At 39.4% G+C, this 19161-nt stretch overlaps 1 protein-coding gene and 1 non-coding gene across 3 annotated transcripts in view; one reads left to right on the top strand and one right to left on the bottom strand.

Moving 5' to 3' along the window:
- TARS3 (threonyl-tRNA synthetase 3) overlaps positions 1 to 19161 on the bottom strand; it is a 73141-nt gene that overhangs the window by 41958 nt on the left and 12022 nt on the right. For both annotated transcript variants that reach the window (XM_038532626.1, XM_038532627.1), the window contains exons 5-10: positions 16054 to 16175; positions 14802 to 14919; positions 11470 to 11534; positions 8427 to 8505; positions 7558 to 7704; positions 6678 to 6776 (exon numbers count right to left, since the gene is read on the bottom strand). In XM_038532626.1, the coding sequence (XP_038388554.1) occupies positions 6678 to 6776; positions 7558 to 7704; positions 8427 to 8505; positions 11470 to 11534; positions 14802 to 14919; positions 16054 to 16175 (630 nt within the window). The remainder of the gene's footprint in view (positions 1 to 6677; positions 6777 to 7557; positions 7705 to 8426; positions 8506 to 11469; positions 11535 to 14801; positions 14920 to 16053; positions 16176 to 19161) is intronic.
- On the top strand, positions 4553 to 4659 carry LOC119871389. The gene has a single exon (XR_005357486.1). It is a non-coding gene; the product is annotated as a U6 spliceosomal RNA (small nuclear RNA).

The following is a 19161-nucleotide window of genomic DNA, read 5'->3' as shown; positions in this document are numbered from 1 at the left end:
TCTTGATAACCTCTAGTGTTTTCAGATTGTATTGGTTGTTGTTGTGGAGGTGGGGTTTTTGGGTTTGTTTGGTTTTTGTTTGTTTGTTTGTTTTTTGTCCTGGAGTATGTATGGGTGGGGGGCCATTCTAGTGGACATGTAGCTTGCTGGTTTTAATTTTTCATTTCTTTTTTTGCGGAGAGAGACAGAGAGTGCAAGCAGGGGGAGGGGCACAGGGAGAAGGATAATCTTAAGCAGGTTCCACATCCAGTGCAGAGCCTGATGTGGGGGTTGATCTCACAACCCTGAGATTGTGACTTGAGTCAAAATCAAGGGTCAAAAAACAAAACAAAACAAAACAAAACAAAATCAAGGGTCAATGCTTAGCTAGCTAAGCCACACAGGTGCCTCTAATTTTCATTTCTTTGATGACTAATGATGTTGTGCACCTTTTTATGTGTTTCTCCACCATTTCCACTCAAAAAAATCAAATGTCTAGGGGACAATCCGTGAGAAATGTGCAAGACCTCTAAAACAGAAGTTACAAAATACTGCCAAGGGGAAAGAAAGAACTAAATGAGCCAACAAAATGTCCATGTTCATAGACTGGAAAACTCAGTGTGATGAAGGTGTCAATTATCTGCAAATTAATCTATAGAATGAATGTAATTCCAACCAAAATTCAAGCATAATGGTTATCATGTATATACACACAAACACACACACATAAAAATTATTTTATTAAGACAAATATTTTACTATAGTAATAAATGGCACTGAAGCTACTGGATAACCCAGTGGAATGAACCCTGACCCCTCTCTTCCACAGAACCTAAAAACAAATTCAAGATAGATTGTGGCCTTGAGTCTGAAAACAAATATAATCAAGCTTCTAGAATAGAACAAAGAAGAATATTTTCATGACTCCAAAATAGGCAAGGATTTCTTAAACAGGGCACGAAAAGCCCTAACCAGAAAAGAAAAAAATAATACATTGGACTTTGTTAAACATAAGAACTGTTAGTAAAAGACATCATTAAGAAAGTGAGTCCATAGCTACAGCCTGAAAAAATCCACTCGCAATATATACATTCAGCAAATGACTCATATCAGAATACAGGAAAAGCCCCTAAAAATCAATAACAAAAAGACAACTCAGTTTTTAAAAATGGGAAAAATACTTAAATGGGAATTTCATAAAAGAGGATATCCAAATGACTGACAAACAAAAAGCTTGTCACATCATTATTCATTAGGGAAATGCAGAATAATACCATGGTTCCCACTGGAATGACAAACTAATAATACCAAGTGTTGAAGAGGATGTAGAGTAACTGGAATGTTCATATATTTCTGGAAGGAACATTATATGGTTCAACCACATAAAACTGTTCAGCAGTTTCTTAAGTTAGTCATTACCACCCTATGATTTAGCAAATCCACTCTTAGGTGTATGCCTAAGAGAAGTGAGTACTCATGCCCACCAAAAGACATGTACAAAAAATGTTTGTAGCAGCTTCATGTATAATAGCTCCAAAGTGGGAACAAACTTAAAAGTATCCCTATAGGATAATGAATAAGTACCCTGTACTACAGTCATAAAATATAATACCTCTTTTTTCAATAGAAAAAATTATACACAAAACTTGAATGAATCTCAGACATTAACCTGAACAAAAGAAGTCAGAAACACAATAGCTAATACAGTATGAGTCGATTTATATGAAGTTTAAGACCAGACACAATTGATCTATGGTTCATAGAAAACAGCAAGGTCATCTCAGGTGAAAAGAGGGGAGGCAGGTATTGATTGACTAGGAAGACACAAGAGAACCTTATGAAAGGATAAACTGTCCTAGCACAGGCTCTGTGCTCAGCAGGGAGTCTGCTTGTTCCTGTCCCCCTACCTACTCTCTCGAATAAATAAATGAATAAAATCTTTTTAAAAAAGGATGGAACCGGGATACCTGGGTGGCTCAGTGGTTGAGCGTCTGCCTTCCACTCAGGTCATGATCACAGGGTCTTGGGATCAAGTTCCGAATCAGGCTCCCTGCTTGCTTCTCCCTCTGCCTATGTCTCTGCCTCGCTCTGTGTATCTGCCACGAATAAATTTTTAAAACTTTTTTTTTTTTTAAAAGGAGGATGGAACTATTCTATCTTGATTTGGGAGGTGGTTGTATAGACGTACACACGTATAAAAATGTATTGAGCTATAAGCTTCAGGTTTATGCATTTTAACAAATGTAACTTAAACTTCAATCAGAAACTCTGGCATCAGCCTCCACCTGAACATATTCATATATAGAACTCAATGTAAGAATCACCTCGATAAGCCTAACACTTGGAACCATTAGTGATAATAATGAAAAAATGGCCATTTTAAGTAACTAAGCTTTGGAACAGTCTGTTATGCTGCAATAGATAACCAGAACAGAATTTGCACTAGATGTGGATGCTGCTATAACAGTAACCTAAAATACACAGCCTTGGCTTGGGGGCAAGTGGTAGATGGAAGCTAGAAGGCTACAGACTGTGAGGACTTGGAAGGATAGTGAGGAAAATACACTGAAGGATGAAGAAAGGGGGACTCGATAGATGGTGTCAGAAAACACTATCACCTGAGGTAACATGAAAAACAGAAAGAGTATCCAAAGAATTCATGGAGTATAGCTAGGCATGTGTCTAGGCAGAAAGAAAAAAGGGACAATTGACTTCTTATGACTGCCTATGACAAAATACAAGGGAGACATAAACTAAACAGGGTACTATTAAGTTTTTGAGAAGAAATATCAAAATGCCAGGACCCGTTAGATTAAAAAATAAAACCACTACATCCTTAGGCTCTCTCAACAAGATAAGAATGGCTTCAGCACAAAGACAAAATACAGATTACCACCAATAAAATATGGCCTTAGGGTAAAGCTCTTGAGGGTATGGCTGTATGCCATATTTGTGAAGTTCTCAGAATGAGCTACTTGAGTAGCTAGTAGGGCTTCTGAGAGTCTTAAGATTGTGCCTTGGTAGACAGAGAGTCTAAACAGCTAAACACTAAGAGTATTTTATTTATTTTATTTTATTTTATTTTTATTTTATTTTTTTATATTTTATACTTTTATTTTATTTTACTATTTTATATGTATATGAGACAGAGAGAGAGCACGTGCACATGAGCTGGAGGAAGCAGGAGAAAGAATCCGAAGCAGGCTCTACATTGAGCCAGATGTGGGGCTCAATCTAGAGACTGCGAGATCATGACATGAGCTGAAATCAAGAGTCGGATGCTTAACTGACTGAGCCACCCAGGTGCCCCAAACATTAAGGCTTTTAAGAATCATAAGTTTACTGTCTCACATCAGCTTCACAGGCAGGCTTAAGTAGAGAAGGATCTGGTTCAAAAAGAGATGCAGGTGTGATTTTCCCCTAAGTGTTGATTACCAATGTATACAAAGGACCCCACAAATCTTTTAAAGGAATTCTACTATCTTAGACTAAAAGGGACAGAGACAGCACAAAATGAAATGAGGCCTTGGGACTCATCAAACTTCTACTGAAAGAAACAGGTTGAGAATATTGAGAAAGCTACTCAGAGGTCCACATGGGCTATTTCTCATGGTAAAGGAAGGATGATTCAAAGGGCAGAACCACAACTCATGTAGAGACAAAGGTCCTAACCAAAGTGCATTTTCTGACCAGGGATAAAGAATGAGTAGGTTGTCAGGATTTCTATAGATCAGTGAGTATTACTCTACCCCACCCCTTTTGGAATGGCAGTATGTACTACATCCTATTTATCATTATTTTATAATGTTGGTGGGGGGGTTGGCCCACAGATAACTTGTCCCTTTACTTCACAGATCTTACGATGAGCAGAACTGCTTTTGGTGATCTGTACTTTGCACCTGAGGAGCCTCATCTGCACCTAGACCTGATTCAGATGACGTATTATTAGATTTTGAAGAATATATATTTTTTTTAATTTTTATTAATTTATGATAGTCACAGAGAGAGAGAGAGAGTGAGAGAGAGAGAGAGGCAGAGACACAGGCAGAGGGAGAAGCAGGCTCCATGCACCGGGAGCCCGACGTGGGATTCAATCCTGGGTCTCCAGGATCGCGCCCTGAGCCAAAGGCAGGCGCCAAACCGCTGTGCCACCCAGGGATCCCAAGATTTTGAACTAACAAAATCTAATCCAATAATCAGAGGAGATTTGGAATAGTTTGTTACTCAGTAGTAGAACACATTGGAAGAGCAGGATTGATTGACCTCCAGTCTTTTGGAGCCGAAGAGAGGAGACTGTCAACTGGAAACCCCACAGGGTCATGCCCTAGAAATATGGATGAGGGCAGCCCGGGTGGCTCAGTGGTTTAGTGCCGCCTTCAGCCCAGGGCATGATCCTGGAGACCTGGGATCGAGTCCCACATCGGGCTCCCTGCATAGAGCCCGCTTCTCCCTCTGCCTGTGTCTCTGCCTCTTTGTTTCTCTCATGAATAAATAAGTAAAATCTTAAAAAAAAAAAAAAAAAGAAATATGGATGAATAAGAGGTAGATTGTGTCTGATCAAAATAGAAGCCCAGTGCTCACTTCGGCAGCACATATACTAAAATTGGAACGATCTAGAGAAGATTAGCATGGCCCCTGCGCAAGGATGACACGCAAATTCGTGAAGCGTTCCATATTTTTTACTGTCTGTACTTTAGGAATAAAACTTTGATTTTCAAAAAAAAAACCCCCAAAAAACAAAAAAAAAAATGGAAGCCCAGCCCTAACTCACCTCAATCTTTAATTGGATTGAAGAATTAGTCTTCAATCTTGTCAGGGGGTAAATGCTCTAGTGGGAGATGACATTATCTACAGCTTCTGAAGTTCTTTTTATATACAATATTTAGATATAATAAAAAATTACTAAATATGAGAAGAGGCAAGACCATATAACAGATCAAGAGAAAAAATAGGTAAAATCCTTAAATGGTTTTTGTTTTTGTTTTGTTTGCATGGAAAGGCCAATTTCGTCAAAGACATCCAGGAGTTCAAAGTCCTCTGCCTCATCTGTGTCTGCCAAATATTCTTATTCCAAAATTCAGGAACTCACTCTTTCCAAGTACCCTTACCTTAAATAATAGACCACAGGGATTGTGCATTTAAATGACTTTATAATTCTGCAACCCATACAATCAGGCCTTGGGCCTAATCATCAGCCATGTGTATCTTGCATCTATAAAGATAAAAGATTCTTTTCAGGCCATCATAGAGGCTGTGTTTATTCTCCACACAACCCCAAACCTTGAGAGTTGAAGGTGCCAAGGATGTGTTGATTTTCCAGCAAAAACAGACCATCCAAACAGCAGCTGTGATGGTCATTGAGACCTGCTGAAGCCTTGGCTAATCTTCAGTGATTCTTCAAGGCCCTCTGGCCTACCATGGCTTCACACTGGCCAATCCTTACTGGAAGGTACATAGCCCAGATAATAGAGTCCACAGAGTTTAGCCTCCAGGGACACCGCACAAGAAGGAAAGGAAATGAGACTAGTAAGGTGGACAGAGAATAACCAGCTCATGCCATTAACCTTTTCTCAGGAAGTTGCCAAAGAAAGTTCTTCCCCAAATGTGAGGGATAAGGAAGGAAGCGGAAGGTGTAGGATCAGGAAAGAGGAGAATAGCTAGAATAAGAGAGCAGAGACATGAAAAGAGTAGCTAGAATGAAGAAAACAAGTCCTAAGACATCAGTTGGCAAGAATCCTTGTAGCAAGTTAATTGTAGAACAAGAGGACCAAATTTTTAAAAATTACTGAGATATAGGGACGCCTGGGTGGCTTGGTGGTTTAGCGTCTGCCTTTGGCCCAGGGTGTGGTCCTGGGGTCCTGGGATCGAGTCCCACATTGGGCTCCCTGCATGGAGTCTGCTTCTCTGTCTGCCTGTGTCTCTGCCTTTCTCTCTCTCTGTGTCTCTCATGAATGAATAAATAGAATCTTAAAAAAAAAAATTACTGAGATATTACCTGAATCATCCGAAGACACTGTAAGAAGTTTTGCAGTTTTGAGAAAAAGTTTGAGGATGAATTTAGTGATAGGAACTGAATAAGTTAGTGATATAAAACTGAGTAAATGAAATTTCAGGTAATAATTATGGAAAGACAAAAAACACACTCAGAAGGAAACATAATCCTAATAGTCTACGTGGATCACCTCTGAACAGTATCTGTAGTTTAAATGATGTAACTGAAGACTTTCTATCTATAAATTTTATTACAAGAAGGTATCTTACACAATTGTCTTTACCCTTTGCTCTGGATGGAGCTGCCACGTCACCTGGGAGTCACAGTGGAGGGGGACCATGGACCACATTTTCAGAAGCAACATTTGATCATTTAGCATAGTATGCCAGATAGGACACTTCCTCCTTTCTTCTCCTTCTCAGGGAGTTCCACACTTAGTCTATTGTTTACCTCTGTATTGTTTGTGCTCTAGAAACTTAAATGGACAGTAAGTGCACTTCTAGAAATCCCAAGAATGCATTTTATTTAGGGGATATAGAATTCATCTCATTGTTTTTTGGAAGCGCAACCCAGTATTTCTCTCTTAGGTTCAAAATTCTTATTAATATTGTTAAAGTTAATGAAAATGCTCAGCCATTTTATTATGAAAAAATAGTAAAATGTAAAATGGGGCTGAATAAGAGAAACATTTTAAAAGTTAACTTACTCGTATGAAATCCATAAGTGTATTATAAATGAAGGCTCCTCTGGGAAGAAAAAAGCAGCTTCCAGGACTGAGATCATGGAAAAAAAACAGTTCTTGTTCCTAGATTAAAACAATAACTGCATCTCAGATCTCACTGCCATTGATCAGTATTTACCGTATACATATGACATGCTAGGAATGAGACATACTCAGTTACAATTTCCATCTTCTAATAACTGACTTCCCAAAAGCCCCTCAGTACTTACCTCTAACTATATGTACTAGCACACATGAATAGTTAGCTTTTCATGTACCTTTATTTACTGCTGATTTCTGACTTGGCACCTGGGAGTGGATCTCATGGGGAGAGAATACAGCAGAAATACCAGAAAAGTTCAGTGCAGGAGGTGGGCCCTACCTGGTGGTGCTCATCATCACGCTGTCATTACTGAACACCTGCCCCATGTGCCACCATGGTCCAGCGTCTGTCCTTGCATCAGCCCTGCCAATGCTACCAAGCAAGAGACAAGCACGTGGAGGTCCCTAAGTGAATACCTGGCCTCCACATAACACAGCCGTAAGTGGCCAGATGGAGGCTGAAACCCAGGTCTGTCTGCTCTCAAATCTCATGTTTTCTTTCTTCTCTGTTTCTCAAATACAAAGTATGTTATTAGGTACAATTTTTTAGAACATTTTTATCATGGTAAGAATAAGAGAAGGGTGTAATTTCTAAAACTAATAAAAGACACAAGAAGGCAAGAGATGAGAAGACAGGGTATTAGCATGCAAGAATTCAACAGCAAACAGAAGGTGGAACCAGAGAAAAGAAATACCAAACAGTTTAATCATAGGCCAACAAAGGACATCCCCATCCTGCTGGTGATGAGGACAGGCAGCATACCTTTCCAACCTTCCTGTGATCTCGGTTCTTGGCTTCCTCTTGGAATTTTTCCCAGGTCTTCATCATCTTGTTATCAGGGAATGATATCCCGTAGATCCTCTGCAGTGTTTCCATTTCAGGATTGCCCTCCCAGTAAGTTGAGGAATTCTAAGTATCAAACAGGATTTGGGTGAACACACCAAACATCTGGTGATAAATGAAATCACTCATATATGTGAAAAAATTTCCGCTACATCATCAGCATGGCTTTACTTAAAAAATGACTTTTTGTGGCACTGGAAAGACTTTAAAATAGATTCTAATTAAATTTGCCCAGCCGGAATTCATCAGAAAATGATGTCATCTGCTGTGGAAAAATTACTAAGGTAATCCGAGAAAATCATTATATGGAGAACAATACCTTAACATATCATATGAAAAAGAAAGGCATTGTAATGTGTATAGTAAGTTTAGGCAATAGACAATTAAAAGCTACATGTAAGGTCCTAATTACCAGAAATGTAAAAAATTATAGTATCTTTAGAAATTTATGTAAAAATCAAATAATGGAGTATTTTAAAAGACCATGATGTTCAGAATATAAAAGATATGATTGAAATTCCTCATTATCTAGATCATCTTAAGTTTGCTGTATTAAAAAAAAAAAATCCAGGCATCCCAGGTAGCTCAGTGGTTTAGCGCCGCCTTCAGCCCAGGGCCTGATCCTGGAGACCCAGGATGGAGCCCTGTTGGGCTCCCTGCATGAAGCCTGCTTCTCCCTCTGCCTGTGTCTCTCTCTGTCTCTTTCTCTCTCTCTCTCTCTGTGTCCCTCATGAGTAAATAAATAAAATCTTTTTTTTTAAATAAAATATTTTTTAAAAAATCCTTACCTTGAAAATTTTTATGGCTTTAATTTTTCCAGTGTGTCTTACATGGGGGCCTTTGCAAAGGTCAATTAATGGACCACACCTACAATGAAATATTTCAGACATGCCCAGATACAGTTAGAGCTTTTTGGACCATTTGTTACAAACCATGTTTTCATATGTTTTAAGTGAAGGATCTCACTTATTTGTACGTCTTAGGTCAATTTCTAATTTGGGAACAATTTAAAATAATTTAATTTTTAATTTAGGATGAAGATGCAATTTATCTAGCCTTTGATCCCAGTCTTCCCTCCTTTGCTCAAAATCGGAAGTTACAGAATCTTCTGAAATTAACTATACATAAAGACACTTTTCGTTGTCATATGCCAAGGCTCTTAAAAACTCTCCACTTTTAATTCATAAAATTAAAAAGCCATTCCTCTGCTTTACACTAACTTTCAAAACCAAAATTATCTACAATTTATACAAAATGCACCAACTTGATACCTTACTTCAAAAATAAACTTCACCAAACCCATAGAATGTACACTAGCAAGAGTGAACTATATAGTTAACTCAGGATTCTATGTGACTATGATGTGTCAATGTAGGTCTGTCAATTGTAACTAATGTGCTAGTCTGCAGGAGGAGGTACTGATAGTGAAGGAGGTTACAAGAAATCAGAAATCGCTGTACTTCTCAATTTTGCTGTGAACCTCAATCTGCGCTAACAACATCAGGTCTGTTTAAAAAATAAGTAAATAAATTTCAGGGATCTTTTATCTGTTTTTAGACCCCCTGGCATTGTGACAAAATGCTTAATTGTCTTCTGGTTTACTAAAACAGAACATTGACTAGAGTGCAATTCTCACGCAAATGTTTAGGTCAGAGATGGCACCACTTATATTAAAACACATAGTCGGGGGGATCCCTGGGTAGCTCGGCGGTTTGGCACCTGCCTTCGGCCTGGGACATGATCCTGGAGTCCCGGGATTGGGTCCCACATCAGGCTCCCTGCATGGAGCCTGCTTCTCCCTCTGCCTGTGTCTCTGCCTCTCTTTCTGTGTCTCTCATGAATAAATAAATAAAATCTTTAAAAAATAATAAAATAATAATAAAACATATAGTGGGGGGCAGCCCGGGTGGCTCAGAAGTTTAGCGCCACCTTCAGTCCAGGGCCTGATCCTGGAGACCAGGTATCGAGTCCCATGTCGGGCTCCCTGCATGGAGCCTGCTTCTCCTCTACCTGTGTCTCTGCCTCTATCTCTCTCTCTCTGTGTCTTTCATGAATAAATAAATAAAATCTTAAAAAAAAAAACCACACATAGTGGGGTGCCTGGGTGGCTCAGTGAGTTAATGGTCTGACCCTTGATTACTGCTCCGGTCATGACCTCAGGGCCCTGCATCCTATGCTGGGTGTGGAGCCTACTTATGATCTCTCTCTCCCTCTCCTCCTCTCCCACCCCTCCCACCCCTGCGTGCACGGGCTCTTTCTCTCTCTCTCTAAAAAACAAAACACATGGTGTTGTTGCTGAGGATTCATTTGCACCTCTAACAAACAAGGACCCCCAAACTTTAATAAGCACAGACTTTTTTTGAAGTACAGAAACATTTAAAAAGTTAAAATACTAGTGACACCGGTCAGAGGGAAAGTACTTAACATCAACTAATTTAAGGAAAATTTAGTAAAGAAAATATTTTCCCTAACTATTCCAACCAACTTTAAATATTTTTAAAGTTCGCTGGTTAAAAAGTTAAAAATTACAATGAATACATAAAGGGACTGGTTTATTTACCAAAAGGATAAGCTTTAAACATGAAAAGTTTAAATGAAATGACAATTTCAAAAAAAAAAAAAAAAAAAGAAATGACAATTTCTTGGGATGACCAGGCTTTATTGTTCTCTGTCCAAGATGGAAGTGGTAAATCAATGCTCAGAGGAATAAAAGGAATGCCTAATTAGCATAGAAGACTTCAATACTCTAATTTTTAAATAACTCTATAGAAAGAAAAGCAATTCCTTTTCCAAAAATTAAACTGACAGAATAAGAAGTGTCAGTGTTGACCTAAGTAAGGTTCAAAAAAATAACCACAAAAGCTCAAGTATTAGAAGCCAAAATTTTAAGACTTAGCCTATCTTTTCTATATCTTCATGTATTTTTAAGCTTTGAAATGCATATACCAACATTTATTTGAATTACAGGTAATGAAAAATAAAACCTTATTAGGTCATTGGAGAATGGTAAAGGGTAACCATGGTATCCCTCTTCAAAATCAAAGGGCGATGAGTTCTTATTATAATGTAAGAAATGCTCTGTGCATAGGTTTGCTTAGAGCGAAGATGACGTTTACACCCCAGAACCACAAGTACCTGACTGTGGAAAGTAAATGCTCCTAGAGAGGATATTTGTGATTTCAATTACATAGACATCAGATCTTCTTAAGATGGATCCGTGAAAGTCAAAGAGGCAGCCAGACAGGCAGAACACAGAGCAATTACCTGTCAGGCAGCTTAAAAATTGCATGAGTGAAAAAGGGGCTCAGATGTCAAAGAAACAGAACTAAGTCAGGGTAGAATTGATTTTACTTGCCTCTTCCTACCACTTGATTTGCCCTTGGTTCCCCAACAGAGTCCTTCATTATGTTTCGTTAGGAATATCCATGCATGAAAATTAATGCTCTTGGGCTCCAGGAAATGGGGAGTATAGTAAGAGGCAAAAAATCACCACAGGAGGAAGATGGCCCATAATGACTTCCACTGCCATATTAATAAGAATGTGGCAGGATAAAGCAAGATTCCCTTTCCTAACAGCCCCCACTAAAACATAAAGCCCTGGGCAAACACAGTCTCACCCACATGGAAAAAGATGCTGTCAAAGCTAACATCCAGAAAACAAAAATTCAGATTTTAGCACCAGCAATAATACAAATGAAGGCTGAATCATTTCCCTTCGCTGATAACATTTCAGAGTCCCAAACTAAAGTGGTATATCAACTATGCAAATTTACAAATACACCACCCACCCAAAGACCACGGAGCAGTGCTTAAAATTTACATACACTTCACCTGTAAACTGTGGTAGTTGAGGTGTGAACTTTCTCATTCAGGATACGGCATTTAAATTTATTGTACTACAAAAAAACACACACATATTTATATATTATTACATAAAATGTTTAAGTGGGAAAAGAAACTTTTGCTTTTTTCAACAAACACTGAATGGGTGTCTAGTATGTTCTAGGTACTAAGACCCTGGGAATATGGAGAACTCACAGCTTAAAGCTGTAGTGTCCAAAACGGGAGCTACAAGCCCAACTGACTACTGAGCACTTGCATTAGAACTAGTCTGAAATGAAATGTGCTGAAGTGCAAAACACACTGGATTTCAGAGACATACTATGAAAGAAAGATTGTAAAATGGCTCATTAAGTATTTTTATGTTGGTTATCATGTTGAAGTGATATTTTTGATATTGTAAAAATTAATTCTACCATTCTTTTATTTTTAAAATATGGCTATCAGAAGATTTAAGATTACCTATGAGGCTTGGATTGGTGGATCACGTTATGTTTTTATTGAACAGCATTGTTCTAGAAGATTCCAAGTTTTTTCATCTCATTTTCAGAATGTTTTTCTTTAAAGTTTTTATTTAAGTTCCAGTTGGTTAACATACAGCATTATATTAGTTTCAGATCTACAATATAGTGATTCAATAATTCCATCCACCACCCAGTGCTCATCACAAGTGCACCCCTTAATCCCCAACACCTATTTCACCCATCCCCCTGCCCACCTCCCCTCTGGTAACCATCAGTTGGTTCTGTATAGCTAAGAGTCTGTTTCTTAGTTTGCTTCTCTCTTTCCCTCTCTCTTTTATTTTCCCTTTGCTCACTTGTTTTGTTTCTTAAATTCCACAAACTCATGAAATCAGGAATTTATCTTTCTCTGACTTACCTCCCTTAGCATTATACTCTCTAGCTCAATCCATGTCTTGCTGGGCAACATTTCTTTCTTTTTAATGGCTGAATAACATTCCATTGTAGATATATACCACGTCTTCTTTATCAATCAGTCAATGGACACTCATCTATTTCTATACTTTGGCTATTGCAGATAATGCTGCCATAAACATTGGGGTGTAAGTATACCTCTGAATCAGTATTTTTGTGTTCTTTGTGTAAATACCTAGTAGTTCAATTGCCAGATCCTAAGGGAATTCTATTTTAACTTTCTGAGGAACCTCTGTACTGTTCTCCAGAGTGGCTGCACCAATTTGCATTCCCACCAACAGTGTAAGAGGGATCCTCTTTATTCACATCTTTGCCAACACCTGTTGTTTCTTGTGTTGTTGATTTTAGCCATTCTGACAGGTGTGATGTGATAGCTCACTGAAGTTTTGATGTGTATTTGCCTGATCATGAACATCCTTTCATGTATCTGTTGGCCATCTGGATGTCTGCTTTGGAAAAATGTCTATCCACATCTTCTGCCCTTTTTTAATTGGATTATTCTTTTTTGGGGGGTATTGTTTGATAAGTTCTTTATATGTTTTAGATACTAACTTTTTATCAGATATGTCATTCACAAATAACTTCTTTCATTCAGTATGTTGCCTTTTAGTTTTGTTGGTTGTTTCCATTACTGTGCAGAAGCTTTTTATTTTGATGTAGTCCCAATAGTTTATTTTTTTCTTTTATATCTCTTGCCTCAGGAGTTGCTGCAGCCTCTGTCAAAAAGGACACTGCCTGTGCTCTCCAGGATTTTTATGGTTTTAGGTCTCACATTTAAGTTAGAAGATTCCAATTTTAACTACACGAAGTAAATAAAATTCTGAGGGCACAGCTACATTATTAAGTTGCATAAAACAAAACCAAGTTTATAGTAAATGATCATATTGTTACACACACAAAAAAAATCAACAGACACTTTTCCTTTCTTTCCTGCTTTCATCACTACTACTTTGGTGCCAGGTACTTCATATTTAAAGGAGATAGTTGTTGAGAGAAAAAAAAATTCATATGATTTAACTATTTCATACTTAAGTATTCAAATCATTTTTCTTCACAGAGATTTGATCAAGTTTAGTTCTTAAGAGTAGCTGCAAAAAGGCAACCCATAGGATAGGAGAAAATAACTGCAACTCACATATCTGATACAAGATTAATATCCAGAATATATAAAGAACTCCTACAACTCAACAACAAAAAACAAACTCAACAACAAAATGGGCAAAGGACTGGAATAGACATTTCTCCAAATAAGACATACAACTGCCCAATAAGTACATGAAACACCAAAGAATTAAAAGCAGGGACTAGAACAGATATTTGTACAGCCATGTTCACACCAACACTTTTCACAATAGTCAAAAGATGGAAACAACCCAAACGTCCACCAACAGATGAATAAATAAACAAAATGTGGTCTATATATACAATAGAATATTATTAAGCCTTAAAAAGAAGGAAATTCTGACATATGTCACACCATGGACGAATCTTGAGGACATTATGCTGCTGAAATAAGGAAGTCACAAAAAGGCAAATATCATATGATTCCACTTCTATGATTCTTAGAGTAATCGAATTCATAAAGGTAGAAAAAGGGGAAGTGGGAACGGAGAATTAGTGTTTACTACGTGTGGGGTTCTAATTGGGGAAGAGGAAAAATCTCTGGAGATGGATGGTGGTGATGGCGGCCATTTCGATCATGACCTGAACGAAAGGCAGACATTCAACCAGTGAGCCACCCAACTGCCCCCAGAGCCTGCTTTAGATTCTCTTTCCCTCTGATCACCCCCCAACACACGTGTACACACTCTCTCAAAAATAAATAAATAGGGGAATCCCTGGGTGGCTCAGCGGTTTAGCACCTGCCTTCGGCCCAGGGTATGATCCTGGAGTCCCGGGATCGAGTCCCACATTGGGCTTCCTGGATGGAGCCTGCTTCTCCCTCTGCCTGTGTCTCTGCCTCTGTCTCTCTGTGTCTCTTCATGAATACAGAAATAAAATCTTTAAATTAATTAACTAATTAATTAATTAAAGTAAGAATATATTTACATATATTGGTCAAACAAGATAAAGAGAAAGCAGAAGTATTATGGAATTTAGTAGTCAGAATATTAACAACACTCAAAATTAATCAGATTTAGAAACACACATGTGAAAACTATTCACCTGGCCCCTTACCCACTTATATCTGCATTAAAATTTTCAGGAGATAGTGGGGAAATATCACATTGGGCAAGTGGTGACAACCTCACATTAGGCTGCTAGACTATTTGAAATAATGTGGCAAGCAACACTTAATTATTTGTTTAAAAAAGAAAGTTGTCTGTTAATTTTTTTTAATATTCCTGGCAAAAGGTTTTCTTATTCTAAAGAGTTTCCTGAAGTTACCTTAAACATTTCTAGGAGCACTTCCTTACTGATTTCCAGTCTTTCAAATGGTTGCTTTTCTTTTATGATAGTCTTACATATGTTCTCCAGTGCTGACAGCTCTGTGCTGGACACTGCTCTAAAAAGAAAAGCAAGTAAGAGTCAACACAGATTTCTCAGCCATCATGCAGTTACCTTTTTGTGGACCTTCATCACTAACTGACATGCTTTCTGACATGCACTAAGGAATTTTGTGTTTTATTGTATGTATCCACATGCAAGGCAGATCATCTCATTTCTTGAAGAACACTGAGGCACCAACAGAGGAAAAGATTTGCCTGCAGTTCTTCTCTGCAATGAGGTGTGCAATTGGAAAGCCCTGGTAAAATACTCCCTGGTTAGACTGTGAGCTCCTTGGAGGCCTGTTCTTCTGTGTGGTCTACTTTATACTTCATGCATCTACATTTTTGTTCAAAGGAACTGTAGTAAGTGCTTACAAACCCCCACCCTCAGTGACTTTGGATCCAGGTTGGGAGAAAGATCTGTGAGTGTGAACTGCAGAGTAGAATGGCACTCACAGGGAATGGGCCTCCGTGAGCCATCAGCTGACCTCTTTCAGCCACTCCCTGGTTTATACTAGTTCTCCTCCACCCGCACTGGGTTCCTTGACTTTCCTCAAACAGCCAGGCATAAGCCCATGCCAGGGAGGTCCCAGAGGCCTAGAATGTTCTTTCCCAAAATGTTCATAAATACACCCCCACACACACACAACCTCAGAGCTTGCTCCCTTTGTCCATCCTGATCCCTGCTTCAACATCACTTTATCCTTTGCTGACCACCTGTCATGGCACACACCTCCCCATACCTGGTTTATTTTCTTCCATACCACTCATCACCACCTGGTAGTAGGTGGCTGTTAGTTTACTGTCTAAGCTAAAGAGACTGTTAGCTCCATGGGAACAGACTGATCTGTTCACCACTGAATCATCAGCATCAAACACAGAGCAGATAACAGGCAGTTAAAAAAATCTTGCTGAATGAATCTTAGAACGGTGGTAACAGGAGATGAAGCTGGTCAAGTTGGTATACAGGAGCTATACAGTCCAGGGTGCTCAGTTAGTTCTGGAATCTAAACTCATAAAAAAATAATTTTCAAACAGCCAATCTATACTCATGTTATAGAACATACACATTAACTAAATTAATATGTAACCATTATAAAATAATGGACTATTAATACATGCCTTCAGATATGAATATGCAGTGGTATTACCTGTCTTCAATGAACATGTCATAATAGAATCCATTTTCAATGGGTGGACCATAGCACAAATGGCCTCCATAGTAAAGCTCCATGGCCTCCCCAAGAATGTGAGCACTGGAGTGCCAGTATACCTGCAGAGCATCAAACACAGAGGCCAGTGGATATTGAAGTTGTGTCAGGGGAAATTATTAGTAAAATAATACAAGGAAGCAAGTGGGTTAACTTTAAGGGGATAAACACAAAAACAGAGCAATATCAATTTGTCTTCAATGCCCTCTTTGAAGAGACCATTTTCTGAGTGCTCCTTGCAGTTATGCCAGAGGCACATGCTTGGTTTCTCCAAAGATAGCCTCTAAGCTGAATGCAGAGGACCAAAGTAGTTTGTGTCTAAGCAGCAGTCTTTACATGTTGAACAGCTTTTGATAAAATGGCTCTGGAGGGAGAAGTGTGGCCTGGGAATCCCTGCTGGCTGCCTGAGACCCCGAGGCAGTACACACACCAGTAAATTTGCCAAAGTCCAAAGGCTGCTCATCGGGTCTACAAGTTCAGAAAGTTTGGTTTTGAATTTGGTGTTGAATTCCCAAGGAATCAATGTTTTATGGATAAATTATAACTAACCAAAGTCACCAAATAAATAAAGGTACCAAAGAAGCAAGACAATTGAGTCCCCTGGCAGCACTTTCTTTCCCTTATTAAATAGAAAACATTACAGTTAGAAAACTAGTTGACAAAATAAATTGGAACAGAGGGAGTTCCAGCACTGAGCAGGCTACGGGTGATCCCAATCCGCAGTGTTAGGCTGAGATCCGGTCTGTAAACAGCCCCAGAGCGTTGGTTGGTCCCTGGGGAGAGCCCTGTTGCTCTGGATGGTGCCAGGAGGGCAAGCTAACTGCCAACACGAACCCAAGTCTCTTCTTTGGTGTGCTGTCCACACCTAGATATTTGTTGAGCCAAACACTGTCTTGTGAAAGAAAAAGGAGTCACTGGCCTCATATGGTTGGCTTACTGCGCAGTGTGGAAGCAACAGGCATAAACCAACCAGTAAGTGCATAATCACAAGAGAAAGAGATGAGCAGGACACTGTGATGAAGAATAACAGTGAAGGCTCTACATTCCCAGGGAGTCAGGAAGGCCTGCAGGACTAACATGTAAGGGATAAAGCAGGGTAGCCAAAGAAAGGTTGCAGAGCTATCAAAGAGCCAGCAACCATGCAGGCCTTGGGCAGGGGGAGAAGACAAATCTGAGTTTTATTCTAAATGCAATGAGATGCACTGAAGGGCTCGAAGCAGAAAGAAATTATTCAGTTTGCATTTTAACATACTGTCTGGTAGCAGCATGGGAATGGATTTTTGGGGACTAGGAGAGCAGGTGGGCAGATTCTTGGGCAGTGCTATAACACCACCATTGTAGACTCTTGGGCAATGGCAGTAGAGATGGGGAGGAGTGGAAAGATTCAAGATACATTAGGAAAGTAAGGGGTTGGCAATTAAGTAGAGACTGGAGTTGAGAGAGCAGGCAGTAATCACACTCAACCCATGAGATTCTAGGTTGAGCAACTGGGCATGTGGTGGAGGTGTACCGTGAGATGGGCAGACAGGGAAGGGGTAAGTTCTGGGGCTAAGATCAAGAGTTCCACTGTGGACATACTAAAGATTCCTGAACGTTCTCCAGATGGAGATATCACATGGGCAGTAGCATATAAAAGACTGAGACATATCTCACTACAAAGAGAATTGACAGCAGTTAATAGACACGACAGCTTGGAACGGGAATATACAGAGGGTGCTGTGACTGAGCACAGAATTCCTCACTCTGGAAGCAAAGGCAGAAGAAAAAGCTAGCAAAGAAGTCTTAGAAAGAACCCACGGTGGGGGGCACCTGGGTGGCTCAGTTGGTTGAGCATCTGCCTTTGGCTCAGGTCGTGATCCCAGGGTTCTGAGATCAAGTCCCACATCGATGCAGGGAGCCTGCTTCTCCCTCTGCCTATATCTCTGCCTCTCTCTGCGTGTCTCTCATGAATAAATAAGATTAAAGAAAAAAAAAAAAAAAAAGAACCCACGGTGGGAATGGAGTGAAGCCAGAAAAGCAGTGGTGCCATAAAAAAAAAACTTAAAAGAAGGGTGTGGTTGATTGTCACTTCTGCTGAGCAAATCCAGAGGATGGGGGCAGGGGAAGTGGCCATTGAAATGGGGGGTGAGGCTGGACTCATGCCCTGATGTCCTGCAAGAGACCACGGAGTGTGACTATGGACCATGTAGTGGGACTACAAGCACCGAACTAGCAGCTTTGGTTCTTGCACAAATCTGCTTTTGTTTGTTCACATCTCTAAGTACCATAAAGTGCCCTGAGGGGTTTTCTTGAGCATGAAATCACAGCTGCACAGCACTGGCTTCTCCGGGATTTCCCCCAAAGATTTAAAGTAGAATAATACACACCTATGTATATTCTTTTATTGGACAATATGGTTACAAAAGGAAATACTCTGAGATATGTTTGAAATTTGCAAGCTGTATCATTTTATAAAATGACTCTTGTTTCTGTTGTATGTATTTATCAGCTTTATGTGAATATGCTTCCTGTCATTTTCTATATGAACCTATCCAGAAAGCAGAGGGATTTATTTCTTCTGTATGTTACATTATGCTCTAAATATTCTTATGAACAGAATCATCTTTTATAATATAAAGGAGTCTTGAATTTTTCTGTGAAGCAAAAACTGCTTTTAAAAAATCATTAATTTCTCATTTTTTAGATCTGAGGTTTCTTTTTTTTTTTTTAAAGATTTTATTTATTTATTCATGAGAGACATACAGAAAGAGAGAGAGGCAGAGACACAGGCAGAGGGAGAAGCAGGCTCCACGCAGGGAGCCCGAGGTGGGACTCGATCCCAGGTCTCCAGGATCAGGCCCTGGGCTGACGGCGGCACTAAACTGCTGAGCCACCTGGGGCTGCCCAGATCTGAGTTTTCAAGATTTGTTTCTCTACAGGGTTTCTTTTTCTTTTTTTTTTTTAGGTTTATTTATTTATGATAGAGAGAGAGAGAGAGAGAAAGGCAGAGACACAGGAGGAGGAAGAAGCAGGCTCCATGCTGGGACCCGGACGCGGGACCCATCCCGG

This window comes from Canis lupus, chromosome 3 (genome assembly GCF_011100685.1).
Source record: "Canis lupus familiaris isolate Mischka breed German Shepherd chromosome 3, alternate assembly UU_Cfam_GSD_1.0, whole genome shotgun sequence".
Taxonomy (NCBI): Eukaryota; Metazoa; Chordata; class Mammalia; order Carnivora; family Canidae; genus Canis; species Canis lupus.
Note: the sequence above shows the minus strand (reverse complement) of the source record. Positions and strands in the feature narration are given on the sequence as shown.